General features: G+C 30.5%; 2 protein-coding genes and 1 pseudogene across 2 annotated transcripts; all 3 read right to left on the bottom strand.

Moving 5' to 3' along the window:
* Positions 1-852: 852 nt before the first annotated feature.
* LOC132936797 (uncharacterized) lies at positions 853-2340 on the bottom strand (annotated as a pseudogene).
* A 4146-nt stretch (positions 2341-6486) lies between these two features.
* Positions 6487-8112, bottom strand: LOC132946292 (myb-like protein I). The gene is made up of 4 exons (XM_061016208.1): positions 8106-8112; positions 7824-8014; positions 7524-7721; positions 6487-7128 (listed from the first exon to the last, which is right to left on the bottom strand). Exons 1-4 carry the CDS (start codon positions 8110-8112, stop codon positions 6487-6489), a joined length of 1038 nt encoding a protein of 345 aa, XP_060872191.1.
* A 3789-nt stretch (positions 8113-11901) lies between these two features.
* LOC132946300 (E3 SUMO-protein ligase KIAA1586-like) lies at positions 11902-14461 on the bottom strand. The gene is made up of 3 exons (XM_061016220.1): positions 14330-14461; positions 13985-14053; positions 11902-13894 (listed from the first exon to the last, which is right to left on the bottom strand). Exons 1-3 carry the CDS (start codon positions 14459-14461, stop codon positions 12425-12427), a joined length of 1671 nt encoding a protein of 556 aa, XP_060872203.1. The 3' UTR covers positions 11902-12424.
* Between the last annotated feature and the right edge of the window lie 4129 nt (positions 14462-18590).

Raw genomic sequence — 18590 nt, forward strand, 5'->3', positions numbered from 1 at the left:
CTTCAATTTAAAGTTTCAGGTAGCCAATTGGATAATAATTATTATAATATAGTATATATATACAGTTATACAAGGTAAATGTGTTGTTCACCATGCATCAGGCATGCTTACACATCTATATTTTTTTATAATGAAATTAATATAAAAACTTCTGTTATTCAAAATAGAAAAAAAAATTCTTTTTTTAATTTAAATTGTTTAGTGAATAATTTTTTTGGAACACTGGTGAATTATCCTGTATAATAATGTTTGCCGTATAACAATAATAATAAAAATAAATTATAAAATAGCCTTAAAAAAAGAGACAGACACCTCCGTTTTTTCTCCACTAACAATCGATTTTCATATTATACCTACAATCATTGAATAACATTTTAACACTTTCATAACAGTGACAAGGTACATTTTAAAATTTTAAATCCAGTGGCGATGGCGTGATCATTGCTCGTTGCTCATTCAAACCTAACATATAACAGAGCGACCCATTTATTTTTCGATTTTACATCAAAATATGTGTTAGTTTGAGACGGTTTATATTTTGATGCAATTCAAATTTCCTTTTATCGGCTGTATCGTTTAACTTATACAAATATAAGAATATAAATCAATATTGTTATTACTCACCGGAGACTTTTTGATGTTTCGTTTGACTAATCAACTTACTCCGATAGTCTATGGCTTTAGTGATAGCAGATCTAAATCGCTTTGCATTACTTGAAATATGGTTTCGCAATGGTATTGGGAATTTACTATTTTTTACAATAGCAGCCAGTTTTGTACCATAATTTCTTAATAAATGGTTTCTACATTCAATTTTTTCAATATGGAAATTAGGACCATACGGTCTCATTTCCAACAATCTTTTGCTGACACTAGAGTTACCATCACCTGTAAAAAATAATATTTATAATTGTATTAATTATTGTCACTTTCAAATAGTTCTTAATAAAATACCAATTAGTTTATTAAATTTTAAGCCATGTAATTCAATGCTTCGTTTGAACCCTTCGGCAACAGCATCAGCCTCCATCGCTGTTGAAGCATTGTTCCAATTTAAAAAACAAGTGTGTTTTGGAACTGCAGACTTTTTTGCATTTTTCGATCTCTGACAAATTAAACAATATCTGTTTCTTATACCAATAAATAAGATTTTTTTGGTTTTATATCCAATTATTGTAGCCTGAAAATTTTAAAAACACAATAGTAGGTAATTACTTTAAAATAAATTACTTTTTAGTTATTTTTATAAGTAGGTATAACTGTACAGTTATTGTATTTACCACGCCGGACAAAGCATCATACTTAGTTTTGTAGCTACGTTTGGACCACTGATCGTCAGCTACAACTGTGCACACTGCACATAGGTATACCATCTATATCTAATTCATTTGCTTCGATCGCTAATCGCCTTTCTTCTTCACCGGCTAATCTCATTGCTTCTTGGGCAATACAATGAATTTTGTCACCGATTTCTTCTTGACCAGATAAAAATGTACTGCTGCTCATACATGGAATATCGGTGGAAGCTAATATTTCATCGAGTTGTGAATATCCTATTCCGATAGATATTGAACCACTGATTGCGGCTAAATTTATAGGCAAATATGTCTCTGGGACCTTTTTTTCAGACTCAATTTTCATGTTAACTTTACGCATTTTACATGTGAATTGAAATTGCGACCGTAGACCAAAACGTATTTCACGTACAAACTCCATATCCATGAAAGTACATCCAAAACCCCCTTCGTGGATACATTTTTTAATTTGTTCAAATACGTAGAATATGTCCACTATTCGACGACCCAAAGAACATACTTCTGTTGTTGTTCTATAATTATTAATATAAATTATAAATCAGTATTTGTTAAAACAGATTTCGTAGTAAAAATTACATACTCAGGAGGATTAGTTATTTCAATCGACAGTCCTGGAAGAGATTTATCATCTGGTTCTAATGTAGGAGAATCAGCAATAATATTTGTTGATTGCTCACAAAATAAATCATCATACATTGGATTATTGTATACTTCAAATGATGGTCCTGGAAGTGATCCATCTGCAGCTCCAGTTGTGGACGATTCAAAAAATACATTTGTTGGCTGCTTATTGATAGTTGTATCCTCACTATTTTTTTTTTTTTTTTTAATTCGATAAGAAAAAATAATTATTTAAATAATGAATAAGTATTATAATACAGTCATAAGTTCGGTGATAATATTCAGTATTAGGTACTTACCTCACAATTTTACAATTCTTATTACCATTGCGAACTCCTTTCATACGTCTTTTTAAAGACATTTTACCCGATCGTCGTGATTGATTCGTTGCAATTGCACGCAATTTTTTTGGTGACATTATATATTATGAAAATAAAATCGTATAAGCGCAAATATATTATGTTTTTTCACTAATGAAATAAACAATAATAACTAATAATAATAATATGGGTTATAATATAATATAAAATTATGTCAACTTCTTAGTGCTTACATGCATACAGTTGTAAAATATGACAAAATATAACACGGAAACATTTTATTCACAAATGCATAGATTCAAATTACAAAATGTAGGTATAAGTGTATAACCTCTTTGTTTACTTCAATCCTCGACAAAAAAATGTTTACATACATAAATACATTCTTGGAGGTGTACATAAAGTTAATTTCATGCGAAAATATAATTATAATAAATAATGTATATGCATTTCCATCTCTGAGTGTCTAAACAATATTTTTCTATATCCTCATGAACTCCGTGGAAAATACAAACACAATTCGTCGTGACAATTGTGGGCCGGGGTGGCCATCGGTTAGTCGGTAGAGTGGGGAACGCCACGCAAACCAGAAAAGATTCAATATTATAATAAATAATAATTAATTATTTTTAAATTCTTTACATTAGAAAACAGTTTACTCGCTCTGTATTTTATAGAATTTTCAAAATTTCAACCTAAACTTTAGATTCTAAGCGGAGCGATGAATGTATTAGTCATACAATATTATTGTACAAATTATTTTTAGTTGGAAATTATAAAAAAAAGTCTATTTATATCTAAGATATGAAAATTGAATGCATGATTCCTAATAAGTTTTCCTACTTTTAACAACAACAAAAAGGTATACTGGGAAGTCAAATAATTTTTTAAGAATGATTGAAATTCAAAATTTTTCGTCATTGGATACTCTAATACTCACCTGTAAATAAACGAATTCAAATCAAACAATTTTTTTATTTTATTGTAATTCAACAAAATTTAAAATTTAAATATTATTTGTTTATTTTATTATTTCCTATATATTATGATGAGAATTAAAAAATATTTTGGCCAAAATTGTTTATGGTTGAATAATATAAAATAAAATAAGTTAATTCTTTCGACATTGGATATTCACCCCTCACATCAAAATACACAAATTCTAATCGTAAGATTTTTTTATGTTATTGTAATTTAAAAACGAATAACCGTAGATATTTTTTTTATCCAAATATTTACAAGAGCTTTTTCTATACATGGTAGAAATGTATAATTTTAAAAATATGTTGACTCGTTTTGAGTTATTTATAGGTATTAAAAACTTTCAATATATTATAGTTTTATTTCTATGTGGAGCCTTGATAATTTGAAATTAATTCTGTGCCTAATCTAACCTAAGCAAAACTATCCTTAGTAATTGGAACAAATTTAATTTCCCTTGAAAAGGGAACCTAATAAAGGTTCCACTGTATATCAACAAAAAAATGTTTGCATTATCAAACAACTTTTAAATTTACATATCATCATTCCTCATAAGTTGTTATAATAATAGCAGTAAAAAATATTAAAGATACGTAATCACAATTTTTTATTTAAAAGCATTTAAAGTTCAGATTTTGGCAATTTTTTTCGATCTATAATGTTCAAATGTACCTATATAGATGTTCACAAAAATATTTTTCCTGATAATTGCTTATTACTTATTCAAGTTATTCGTGTTTTTTTGTATCTATCATCATGTTTTGGGAAAGTAAAAATGTTTAAATTTTCTTCAACAGCATATTTTCTGGTAGAAATCATAGTTGGTGCTTTGGGGGATAAAGAGTAAATCATTTCCACTAGTTTTAAAAAGCGTCAAGAACAAAAAGTTTAGAAAAACTGAGATTTTTAGGCAAAACCAGTTTTAAAAAAAAATAAATATAAATTCACAAACTCACATACCTACAAAGATTTTCTTATTTTTTCGTTATTCAACAGCTAATAACCGTGGGTACTTGAAATATTCATCAAATATTTATTTTATCATTTTATATACATGATGATAAAATGTTCAAAATATTTCTACTCGTTTTTAATAGACGTTTAAATTTTAAATTTTTTTAGTTTTATATTCAGCTATAAATGTCAATAAAATTTTATTCGTAGACTCAAAATGCTTGAAAATGTACTACAAAGTTCCTTATAAGTTGCTATAATAGCAGTTGAGAAATATTAAATAACCATATGCAAGGTTTTTTTTATAAGTATTTGAACTTTAAATGTTGACAACATTTACGAAAATCTTGAAAATGTTTAAATTATTTTGTAGATAAAAAAATTATAATAATATGTTACATTTTTATAGCTAAGGATTGAAAATTTAAAACAACGATTCTGATAAATAGATCATACTGTAACCATAAAATCTAAAAAATACATAAACATTAAACAATGTTATTTTTACATTTTTACAGAATTTTTTTGGCTAATATGAATTTATCATTCTGTTATACTGCGTGTATTTCAAAACAAAAAAGTTAATTTTTTCGTATACAATGATTTCATATCATTGAACTCAAATTTGAATTTCTCAAAAAAAAATTGCATCAGATTTAAAATTTGTACTAGGTACTTTTATATATTAAAAAATAAAAATAAAAAATATTCTACTATATATTTAATGCAAGAGTCAATGAATTATATACAATAAAAATATTGATTAACAGCCTGTATAACAGGTAAGGACGTAAAATAAATATTTTACGTGTAATTGCCAATTAATGTATAAAATAAATTGTGTAACGTTCCCCAGTCAATAGGATTGAAGGATGATGGAATAAATGTAAATCTCGAGTGTTTAGTATAATATGTTTGATTTATTTAACTTATTTGACTGTGACTGATTATAACAAAATTACTATAAGTCCAAAATTAATAAATGAAGCTAGCGAGATGTGACATTAGTTTACTGATGACTGTTCCAAAGCTCGTCGTTTGTTCGTCTGATGAACGCTTGTCCATCAGCTCTCCTCGATGGGTCTGTCCCTGTCCCTACTTATTCTGGATGACCATACATAGTCATCTTGCGGTTAGGCCTACCGTGGGATTGTCACACGCTTGCACACGGCCGGATGAACATATATATGTTGTTGTTGCGCATTTGTGGTGTTTGTGTTATTCCACAAAACCATACAGATCTATACGGTCATTTTATACGAGTTATTTATATACGTAAGCATATATATATTGACGCACGCCGTCCAGGGTCACGCGCTCGATATTCGCTGTACTACTACACACGCAGCGCGGACGCTATTACTATTACTATTAATGTTACGCGGCGCGTACTATTATAATATATGATTATATATACACTTTTACACTGCCTAAATAAGTGTTATATATTGGGTAATATGATATTAAGTCACAGCTCGCTACAATTGTATCAAGAATTTAATTACAAACATTTTGGTTATTTATATAATTTATAAATAATGTATAATTTACTAAGTTATCATAAGAAACTGTTAGACTGTACAGCAGATGAGGATCACGAAAATTGAACGTTGCGTTCTAAGTGCCGATCGTTGCTATTACGGCGCGCGGCGTGGCGGCAGAGGCGCGGCGGCGCTTGACCGACAATAATATAAATCATGAAAATGATTTTCTTCGTAATTATATTTCGCATATAAAGTATTGAGTAATAGTACCACTCTATGGTGTTAACGTTTTCAAGGTCGCGACGGCGCTACTTTTTTACGAAATCGTGGAGCTTATGTGGAGTGGGGGCTGCCGCCGAGTACGCGCGAAAATAATTCATCGTTTTTCCGCTAGAAGCAGCACAAGACGGCACACGACGGCGAGATACATTTTATAAAATACAATTCTAAACATAGTAAAATAGGTTTGCGGGTATCAAATATACTCGCTCTGTATTTATGGTAGAGTTACCAAATTTTCACAGCGCATTGCGAAGAACTTTATCTGTGCTGTAGCGTTTTTATTTTTTTAATATCATTACCCAATGGTTTTTTATAAGCTCTTGAAAAACAACAAAAAAAGCAAATGTTTGATAATAAATAACTTAAATTGTATTTATGTTACAAAAAAAAGAAAAACGCTACGGCATAGATAAATTTCTTCTTTATGCATCGTGAAATTTTGGTACTTTTATCATAAATACGGTGAAAGATATGTTGATACTCGCAAAACAGTTTTTACACCCAAATATGCGGCGGTAGGACGGCCTCTTAATTTTGCTGTGATGTGGAAAATCCTGTGTGTGGGTCTTGAACTATTTCTTGGACCAATCTGACTCCCACTGGTGATGGTCCGTTGGCGTTTCCCGACGTGCTTCTTTCGTTTTTCTGTTTTGTATAACAGTTTGAAATTTCATGACCTATCTTATTGCAATAACTGCAAAGTACGCCCTGAGTATTGTTATTGTCCCTACGAACATTATTGCCGTTGTTCGCATGGCGCGTGCCGTTTACACGATTATTGTTATACGTATTTTGTTGCACATTAGGTCGATTGCTCCAGCAATCTCGTGCTATGTGATTAGATCTACCACAAGTGTAGCATCCGGTGCCTCGGTTAATATTATTTTGTTGTACATTATTGCCATTGAAATTCCGTCCATAGCCGTTTCCGCCTCGATGACCGCCGCGATTAACCATGTGTGAGCCATATCCGCTCTGATTATTATTCCCATAATTATTGCGGTTGTTGTGATTGACATATCTGTTGTTATACCCGTTGAAATTATTATTTCTATTGCTTTGATTTGAATTACTGTTTCCTCCGCGATTAACTGCGTTATTTGTATTACCACCATTTTGTCGTTTTTCCTCGTTATTAACGTCTGCCTGTTTTCCATTACCAATTTGTCTCTGCAATTTGTCCATTTCTATACTTTTGACTCATATTCGAGCATCTCATCGATCGCCGTTTTGAAACATTGTTCCAATGTACTGGGATTTCGACTTTTCAGTACTGTATATAGGTGATGAGGTAACCCTGTCATAAATATGATCATTGCCTGTTTCTTTGTTTGTTTTTTCACTATATCTGCCTCGGCCTGAGCTAGACCTACCGTACTTGCCGCGCAGAGTTTATAATATAACTCTTCGATTCTACTAGCGAATTTTGCCACACTTTCTCCCTCGGCCATACGTGCCGTGTTTAAAGCTATTGATAGGGCCCTCTCCGATACTTTTTGTTCGAATGCCCCTTCTAATATTGTTTTTATTGCTCCCCATGTTTCTAAATTTCGATATTTTGTTACTTCCAACGCATTTCCTGTTAACTTAGAAGTAATTATTTTTAATAATATCGGTGTATCTGCTTCCGTTGTTTCTTTAATTGCGATTTCACAAATATTTATAAATTCGGCTACGTCCTTTTTGCCCGTGCAAATAGGTATCATAGCAATTGCTTTATCTAAATCCATTTTACTCATTTTTTTCTTAACCACTGACTCTAACTGCACGTGAATTACGCTTGAGTCTGACCTAGTACCTAAACGACCTACCGTTTGTTTTCGTGGCGCGGTACCTATCTGTTCTGTTAAACTATGTGTTCTTACTAACTTTTCTTTACTAGTTTTTTCAGTTTTAACTATGTGTTTCCTAGTTTGTTCTAAAAATTCTTTCTTTACAGCGTCTTTTAAAATTGCCTCTTTTAATTCTTTCCTAGGTTTATATTTTTCACATTTTATTGAACTGTCCGCAGAACTAGTGTCAATATCTGAACTATCGGATTCTGACATATATTTATCTAAACATTACATATATATAATTTTTAATAAATTATATCTACTAAATTTATTAATATCCTACCCGTGTTAGTAATTACCAACAGTATTTACTCTTCATGTATATACTATTATTGATTTATAAATTAATAATACGTAACTACCGTCACCAAAATTAATTTTACGTAAAAATTATTACTTATAAAATAACTGTCATGCATAAATACTAAAAAGAAATTACGTAAACGCGCGTCGTATGTTGGATATGGATGAGTACCTATCTAATAACACGTAAAACGTTCGACCGCCTATGTTACGCGTGTTAAAATTCGATACGGTATCTCCTCACCCGTTTCCCTCGCCCTGTTCCGCGATGTTTTTTATGCGTACGCGCTCGTACTACGCTCGAATATTATAACGAAAAATCCCCGGTTAGCTACTCCGTAAATCCCTCCAATAATATTCGACTTCCTATCCCTTATTTTTCTTATTACTAATTTTTTTCTAAATGATTTAATTTCCTAATTTACGCGCTTTACCATTTAATCTTCTAAACACTAACAATTTATTTTGATTTCTAATAATTATTCTATCAACTTATTCTTAGTAACGTTATACTATTTCTTATCCTAGGGCGCCCCTATAATTAATCTCCCTTTTTTTTTTCAAAACTTTTCAAAATTTGACGTCAATTACTTTAACAAGGTCATCTACTGGTTAGGCTATTTTCTTCAATATATATCAATTAACTTCTTTCAACAATTATATTCTATATTTCAATTCAAAATTCAATATTTCACTTTAATCAATTATTATTCTCATATATAATTCAAAAATGCTACGCGCGTGCATCAATTTCCTAGATCAGCCTATCGCCGTCTACTTTAATTTATTAGATCAGTCTCCGAAGTCTATCACAAAATACCATAAAATACTTAGGTCAGTCCCTGCTGCCTATCACAAAAAAATCTTAGATCGGTCCTTGCCGCCTATTTACCATAAAAATCCTAGATCAGTCTACAGCTGTCTATCACAAAAAAATCTTAGATCGGTCCTTGCCGTCTATTTACCATAAAAATCCTAGATCAGTCTACAGCTGTCTATCATAAAATACGTATATAGTTCTTCCCAAGCTTGTTTCCTATTTTTTTTTTCTTTATTTAATTTTATTCGAATATTTTTCCCTAATATTTTACACCACCACCAAGTATAAAATAAACGCTGATATATATGTATCAACGTGAGACGTGCACTTCAAGCTATACAATTTTAATTTTAATTATCTATCTTCACTTAATTAATATACTCACAACAACGTTGTTGCCACTGCTGTGTTCATTTTTCTTGATTGTCAGCTGGCCCGTCTTGAATTGTTCGTTGATTCCGGAGTCGCCTTGGTTGATCAGACCTTAACTGTTACCTCCGTGGAGCTGCTGACGTGGTGTAGCCGCTGCGTCGGTACTGGATCTCCGAAGTTGAATGTAGCCGCCTTGACTGCTAGACTCGCCTTTGGAAATTTAAATCCGCCGCTTCGACTGCTCGCCTCGTCTTGAAACTCCTTGAACCTCCTTTTTCGACTGCGCCAGTGTAATATACTCGGGAGCTTGGTACCTACTATCGTAGTACTGATAGTAGATAAGTGGCTGCCAAGATATTATAGATGCAGGTCGCAGACAATTTGCTTGATGTTGTAGTCGTGGTTGATAATAAATAAAAGACAGTTGTTGTTTTATTGTGAATTTTATTATATTGTTGATAATTTTTCTAAGTCCAAAATATGCTCGTACAGAGTGGCGTGAAGGTGCTTGCACTAATGGGTGGTAGTACACGTCTGAAAACAGGCCGATTCGGGCTCCCTTTTATATGCAGTTCCCCGTACCCCTTGCCTATAGATACTGTATCTCGGCTCACGGATGTGATTGGTGTGAACATCGTTCCAGCCCACGCATATTATGACTTCCAGTATAATTCTGTGTATTAAATTTGAAATAATCTTTTTAATATAATTTTAATATTTTTATAATGACTATCGTCGCGTACAGCGTACAGCGTTGTAATCAAAATAATCATATAGTATATATTTTTATATTTGAACATCTGTCGTATACAGAGCAAATTATGGTTCAGTGAGTTCCTAATATCTACCGTCTCTTACCCAAGACATTAAAATGTAATATACAGAAAGAACCCTTACCTCCGTTTCTATTATCCGTTTTATGCCGAATTACAGTATCTAAATTATAGTATAGTATAATTTATGTACCTGTGTAATTTGTTTTATTGTTAAGTAGTAACTTTCTTACTACAATCCTAAGACAGACATATAATAGATAACTATTATATCTTATGTACAACAAATAATAATAAATATGGGTGAGGATGGTAATTATTAATTAGTTATTATAAGTAAAGGTATACCGTATACGTGTATAAAATATGTATATATTATATAGGTATATAAATATTAAATACGATGAAATAATAATTTTAAATTTATAATTGTTTTTAATCATAATAAAATATTTTGATTTACTCACTAGTTATAGAGTTGTAGAAAGACGACGTTGGATAAAATGCGATTGAAACAAATTCAAAAACTAAAAACTATACACGAAAACACAGCGCATTTTAAGCATAAGTGAATTAAAATAAAAATAATAATGACGTGGTGTTGAACTATCCACAACGAAGTCGCACACGATAATGAAAATAATAAACTAAATTTGCCTAGAATACCTTTAATAATTATTGAAATATTTATATTGTAGAATTGTGTATTATATATTGTTTTAGATAAGAACCTTTTTATGCCATCCTTAGGCTAATATCACTCTACAATATATTATTCCTTATCTTCAAACAATGTTTTTTTTTTTACCAAGAATTGATCAGTCTAATATTATGGTTTTAATGAATATAATATTTTTTGGTATGCTTATAGCTGCATATTATATTGTGACAATGCATGACAAAAGAATACCGCCGTCAAATTTGAACATTCAAAGGTCTATATATGTTCAAAAAATAGTAGGGTCCAATCATGTTGTGTTTTCACAGGTAAAAAGGTAAAGAGTGCGCTATTGTATGGTACTGGCATGATCTAAGCCTTAATTAACTGTTATTGGGTTCATATGACAGATCACATGTAACAATCGTAACTATATCTTAAAATATAATACAATTCAAATTGGTATGTAGATAATACATATAAACAACTGGTTTTCAACAATTATTCAATTATATTTGTAGTAGGTATGCTACCTATATAATATCATAATATATAATAAGTACAATATTATTAAAAAAAAAATCAATATTCTTAAATTGTTAATATAATAATTTAGTATACCAATTGTATTCGTACTTTCTTTATTCTCTTATACGTTATGAATTTGTACCTAATAATAAATATACCCAGTGGTGTATTGGTAAATTAATTTATGGGTATACGCACCTAAAAGTAGTTGAATATACCTATACATACGATATACCTACCTTAAAAATTTTCTCGCTCCGCTCGAAAAATCATTACACTTAGTATTTAATAATCTTGTATTACTTTATTACAAACACTTACTCTTCATGTGTATATGTATATGCAGTGGCGTATATACCCCCCTATATACGCCCCCCAGTTCACCCTATATTCACCCCCAACCATAAAATTAATTCATATATACTCAGATACTCCACTGTGTGTAATATGTACCAAGTATCAATGTATTATTTTTTTTTTAATTGATTCAATTCATATATATCATAAATAATACAATTTTTTATTATCAAACTTTAAAAAAATTGTACAGTAAAATACTTATATGTTATGTATATAAAACAATAAACAACTATGTTAATAACATATCAAAATTTAAATATTATTATATAAATCATTTTAAAGAATTAACAATTGTCCATAAACTTCTTTTATAAACATCTGTATCTTCTTCTTTCTTTGTAGTTTTTTTTGTTCTGGTGTCATCTGCTGATCTATGTTGAACTAACCAACTTTTAACATAGGACTCAGGGCTCCATAACTTAAGTGGGGGTCCATTTATATTTATCAACATCAAATTTGAAATATTAGTTATGCTTAATGTAGACCTAAGATCTGTGCAAATTAAATTTAAAACACTGAAACCACGTTCGCATTCAGCAGTTGAGCAAGGAAAAGTTTTAATACAGTTATTCAACTCTGGAAATACATCTTGAGGGTATTTATCTTCATCAATGTATACTCTCAATCCGTTTATTGCATTATTCTTGTTTAACATGAAACGTTTGCACAAACGTTTGACTTCTTCTTCACCATACCTTATGTCTATATCAACTGGCCAAGTACTTTTATCAAGAACTGTGATGTCTCTCATTAAACTTAAGTCATTAGTATCTTCTAATAATCTACTTTTTAGATTATTACAGATACTAGTTATGAACTAATTTTTTTTAATTGGTACAATTTTTGAATAATTTATTAGTTTTACATTTTTGAAAATCATATCATTATTTGCCACTTCAACTTCTTTCATATGATCTCCTATATTATCTTTAAAAGATTCTAAAATTCTAATTGATCTTTTAATATTTAAATTTGCTTCCATAAGAGTTATTTTTTGTTTTTGAAGATTCAAAGATAAATTAGAAAGTTCTAAAAGCACGTCACACATTAAAGATAAATCATACAAAAATTCAGGTGAGCACAATTTCTTATATAAACCCAAATATTTACTTCTTGTTTTAAAATTTTTAGTTTTATCTATAGAAGAGTTATGAAAATGCTTACTTAGAGCAGGAAATGTCTTCCATACTGCATTGACAGCTCTCCAGCTGCTGGCTACCCATCTAGTATCAAGAACTCTTCCAACTTTTACAAATATAATATTCAATTCATTACAGACATCTTTAATTTCATTAGTGTTTTTTGGCGAATTATTATACAGAACATAAAAAGAGTCGATAAATGATTTAAAATGATTAATAGAGTTTAAATCTTTCATTGTATCATTAACAGCAAGTTCCAGCCTATGGTTTAAACAATGCCAGCTAAATATTAATGGATATATATCTTTTAATCTCTTTGCAACTCCTGCCTTTTTTCCTAAAAGGACACTTGCTCCGTCACTGACAAAAGATATCCAATTATTTATTAAATATTCATTATTAAATCCAGATTCATGTAAACAATCAATAAGCTGGGTAACTATATTTTCTGCTGTTTGATGTTTAAGTTCAACAAGGGCTAAAAATATAAAAATAGGATCTTCAGAAGATATAGATGCTTTAATATATACAACCATAGTAGATTTTGTACTCAATGTGGTTGATTCATCAATCAAAACTGATAATTTTGAATTAGACTTAACAATGTTGCACACTATTTTTTTTTTCATTTCAATTGCTATGTGAGATATAATAGAAGTAGATGAAAATCTTGAATGAAGCGTATTCCCAATATCAATACCATTAAGTGCTTGCAACTCCAAAAGTTGAAAATGATCGTTGTAAGGTCTATTTTTTTTTGCTATATAGTAAGCTGTTTTAAAGACTGATAATGTAGATTTATGAACTTTATATGAACTATTTTCAAATTGGTTTTTTAATTTGTCAGATTCTCTTTCAATTAATATATTTGTAGCACATTTATGAGCTGATGATGTTACATGCTTTCTGATTTTATTCCGTAGAACAGAAAGTCTAGTTTTTTTATTATTACTAGTTCCCCCACTAATAAGACTAAGAGACCACTCTGGAGATATTTCAAAAGCAGAATTATTAGAATTGTGTATATTACTAAACTTTTGGCAATTGGAGCAGCCAATTTTACCATTGTGACAATTCATCCAAGCATATTTTTCTTTTTTTGATTGCCACTGCTCAAAGGTCCAATCCTGTGGCCACTGAGTTACCTGAAATTATTTAGAGTTCTATAAAGAGAGTTCTATATAGAGTTTTCTTATAGTTCTAAGAAAAAAAATATATATTGTTAAATATTTTACCAAATCTTCATTAATGGTTTTAGTAGCAGAATCTAATGTATAGACAACATCATTATTGACTGTAACTTCCTGTAAATATAATTAAATAGTTTCATATTTGATATCATAAACTTAAAATATTACTAATTATTAGTAATTAGTAACATTGCTAGAATAAACTATCACTGACCAATAAAATAAACAACAATTAATAAATTTAAACTAATTTTACACACAGAAATAAAGAACTTATATTAGGTACTGTTTAAACAAAAATCTTAAAAGGCAGTTTTAATGTAATTCTTGTCAGTTATGTAAATTAATAAATTAATTATAATAGGTTACATTTACAATTTAATAACTTACTTTTTTACTTTCTGACAGATTATTAGTTATTGCAACTTCATCATCAGTTGGTGTTGGTTTATGTTTTTTCGTCGACGGCACAGAAAAATAATTAGTGATTTTTTGTGAAGTAGCGGTACGTTTATTATCCATTATCGATCATATAATATTATAATATATTTATATATAAAATATTTTACAAAATTAATAGAATTAATATAATAAGAAACTAATAGTTCTATTTTATAATTTGGTTATTGGATGACAAGTAATAACACAATAAATCAACAATAATTATTTTATTATTATTCCAATTTGTCATTATCATTTAGTTTGAAATTACGTATGTTTATTGTTTTATATTATCAATAATCGTACACGATTTTTTGACTATGGATCTATTTTTAACTATTAGATTAACCATACACGGCACACCGCGACCGATTCAGTGTAGGTAATAGGTATACACGATAAAGCAGTGGTTTACAATATATTTTTGAAACTAAGTAGGAACACAGTTTGGGAACCGCTGTACATTGATTGTATATACGCTCGGCAGTTTCCGATCGTCATCGCAAGAACTCGTAGTAGGGTAAAATTTAATTATTATTTTTAAGTTTTTACTTTTGTTTGGTGATGATATGACTAAATTGTCTGATGATAAATTAGAAGCGTGCGTATACCCATAAAAGACTAATTTTCTTAAAGGTATACGCATAAATCCAAAAATAGGGATCCGGGTATACGACGTATACCCGCGTATACCCTCCAATACACCACTGAATATACCTATAATTAATAAATATTGAACAATTCCCAAACTAAATGTTTTACGATTAAAGACCATTGCGGTAAAAATGATTATGCGGACAGTTGTGATCAGATTCACAAGACAAAATATTTTTTTTTTACAATGGAGAGCTGGGATTACATTTCAGCCCCCAACTTTCAAAGTTGGATAACATTGGAAGAGGTTGAGCACAAACGACGGGATTAAAAGCACAAACCAGCACAAACGAATGGAGTTAATTTTGTTCTGAAATTCCAAAGTGGGGGCTAAGCATGTCCCCAGCCCCCCGACTTTGTAAGTTGAATAACTTTGGAAGGAGTTGAGCACAAACGACGGGATTAAAAGCACAAACCAGCATAAACGAAGCACAAACGAATGGAGTTAATTTTGTTCCAAAATTCCAAAGTGGGGGGGTCGGGGACATGGAGCTGACTGACGGCTCAATTTGATAATTGATTATTAATGACGTTTAGAGGCTGCTGTGCAATTAAATCATCAGTTTCATCATCACTACTTGATGTATCACAATAATTGTAATCTTCATAATCAGATAATATAATAGAATCGTCGAATGTAACACCAACTGCAATGTCTATAAAACAGTAAAAAAATCTTAGAATTCATAAAAAAGTAATATATTATTGCATCTCGATTATTCAAACCGGTAAGAGTTGAGTCAGTTGAGTCAGTGGATATAATATAACAATACTAACAATTATATAATTGTATAAAATAATTATAGGTAGGTAAGTATTATTTGTATGTACCTACCACCTACCTATATAAAGGTATAGTTACCTGAAACTTTTATACTTAAAAGTATATCAGGAAATAATTATAGTTTATGTTGGAATAAGTCATAAGATACAAAATATATACCAGTGGCGCAACCAGGAATTTTTCATGGGGGGGGGGGGGGGGTCTGACAAAATAAACCATCTTAATTTTTATAAACAATATTCTTATGTTTTTATTAACAATACATTTTTTAAATTTTATTATTATTTTAAATATTAAATAAGTACTAAACTAATTAAGAGGATGCTACCCATGCATGTATGGGTAGCGTCCTCTTAAGACATAATTTTACAATGAAAAATCTAAGCGGCGATTTATTGAAGCTAATACTTCAATTACTTCATCTTCTGTAACTGGAACTTCACGGTGTATGTTAAGAACCGCTAATCCATGTAACCTGGTTTCAGAAGTCGAGTTCCTCAAATATGTTTTGATTCGCTTCAGTGAAGAAAATGACCTTTCTGACTCACAAGATGTAACTGGGAGTACAGCAAGGATGTGCAATAAATTATAAATATTTGGATAGAAGTCCTGATTACATATAAGTAACGCATCTAATGCATTCTGAGGTTTAATATTATTTGTATTTAAATATCTGTGCCATAAATCAACCTCAGATACAACTTTTTCATAACTTTCAACATCTTCTTGATAATATTTTACAAGATGATGAAGATCACTTTTAGCGCATGGATTTATCAATACTTGAAAACCAGATATTATGTCTTTATGATTATTGAAACGATCATTTAATTGTTGTATTATAGAATATATAAATCAGATATCTAGAACCATAGTTTACTCTATGTCTAGAACCATGGTCATGATAATAATTATTAAGGTCACAGATAACATGTAAACATGATAGTATTAAATTATTGGTTATTGCACTGTAGCAGTGTAGCCACAACACTACTTAATTGATGTAGTCGAATAATCAATTTATATTTATAAATTTAATTTTTATTCAAGTTTATTGAGAAAATGAAATTAATTTACTATTATACGTGCCAAGGGGGGGGGGTCCAGACCCGGAGTCCACCCCCCTGGTTGCGCCACTGATATATACATACCATATTTAAATGTATTATCCTGCTGATCAACAGCTACTTCAATGTTAAAGTGGTTATTACTAGAGCTAGGGCCCTGATCGTTTGTCACATATTTATTTGAATTTTCCAACCTTTGTGGCAAAAGACAGTCGATTTTGTTTTGAGATTCGTCGATTTCCGAGTCTATATCATTTGACTCTGTTAAGATTAATAATAATAGTATTTATTTTCAAACTAACGCGGCAATATAATAATATATTAGAATCAGTGACGCCGAACCTAATTTAACGAGTCGCTATTTATAATACAGCCTAGCATTGGCGGGTGGGTAATCCTTATAGGTGGGTAGGTAGGTACTCAAAATAATGTATAGTTTAAAAAATAGTTTAATATATGTATTTAAGAACAAATTATTTCACAATTATGCAAATATAAGAAAGTAGTTGTAGGTATATAATATTGTTAAAAATAACGCGAACTGCGTGTGATAGCGTTATATAAAGTTAATAAAGCAAGCCTCAACAATAGGTATACTACCAAAACATTGACTAAAATAAGTGATTCCAGATATTTATACAGTGCGTGGTGGGTTTAAGGGGGGCCAGAGGGGCCAGCCCCCCCCCCCCCAATCGGCCTACCATCTAGCCTTCTAGGTTAATGAATTGGGCCGTGTTTTAATATTTGTGTCGTAAGACATGGAAAAAGACAATGCCCCCCTCTCCCGCAAAACAAATTTCTAAATTAGCCACTACAATAGCTTAATGATTATTGACATTACCTACCTATATCAAGTAAATCATTGTTCATTGCCACTTCATTATGGGGCCACATTATTAAGCCACACATAAAAGTATAAAACATTTAGTTGGACGCCACTGATTGCAAGATTACAAGTTACAATTCTAATTTAGCTCCCAAGAGAATTTTTCGAAAATTGTTTTCCCAAAATATGTGTGTTAAGGGGATTGCATGTCACGTATTTTTCGTACGTTTTAGACCAATAAGCGGTAGTAAATTACACATACTTCCGAATGTCCGATTTTAATTTTTAATATATGTATGAATTCTTTGACAAAATTACTATGCTTTCTAGGAAGTCGATTTTCAATTTTCAATTTTAAAGTACCATAAAATTTGGATATTTTTTTGAAAAATCTCATGAAATAATTGCATTACATTTGTATTTATTTTGGGCTTTTAGGGTTTTATATCAAAAAAGTGGTTCCTACAAAGCATAGTCTAAGAGCATACGAATTCAACCCTTTTTTCGAAATTAAAATCAAACTTCAGGAAGTATGTTTAATTTACTACCGCTTTTGGTAGTTTTTATTGTGTTGCATAGAAGAAAATATTTCGTCTTTCTCGATTCATTGACATGTGCGTGTGCGTGCGAGAGTGGTACTCGCCGGCGGCTCGCGACGCGGCGTGGCAACGATTCTCGGAAACCCTTAGCCGATAAGGATTACTGGATAGGTATAGAAAAATAACTATTGGCCAACAATAATAATAATTATTTCCAAAATTATACATAATATAATAATATGTACAACCTGTATATTATATTGAAATAGGAAACATATATACCTAATACCTAATATGATTTATGAATCATTTCATTTCAACACTACGCGCCGATCAGCAA

The sequence above is a fragment of the Metopolophium dirhodum genome, chromosome 1 (genome assembly GCF_019925205.1).
Source record: "Metopolophium dirhodum isolate CAU chromosome 1, ASM1992520v1, whole genome shotgun sequence".
Classification (NCBI taxonomy): Eukaryota; Metazoa; Arthropoda; class Insecta; order Hemiptera; family Aphididae; genus Metopolophium; species Metopolophium dirhodum.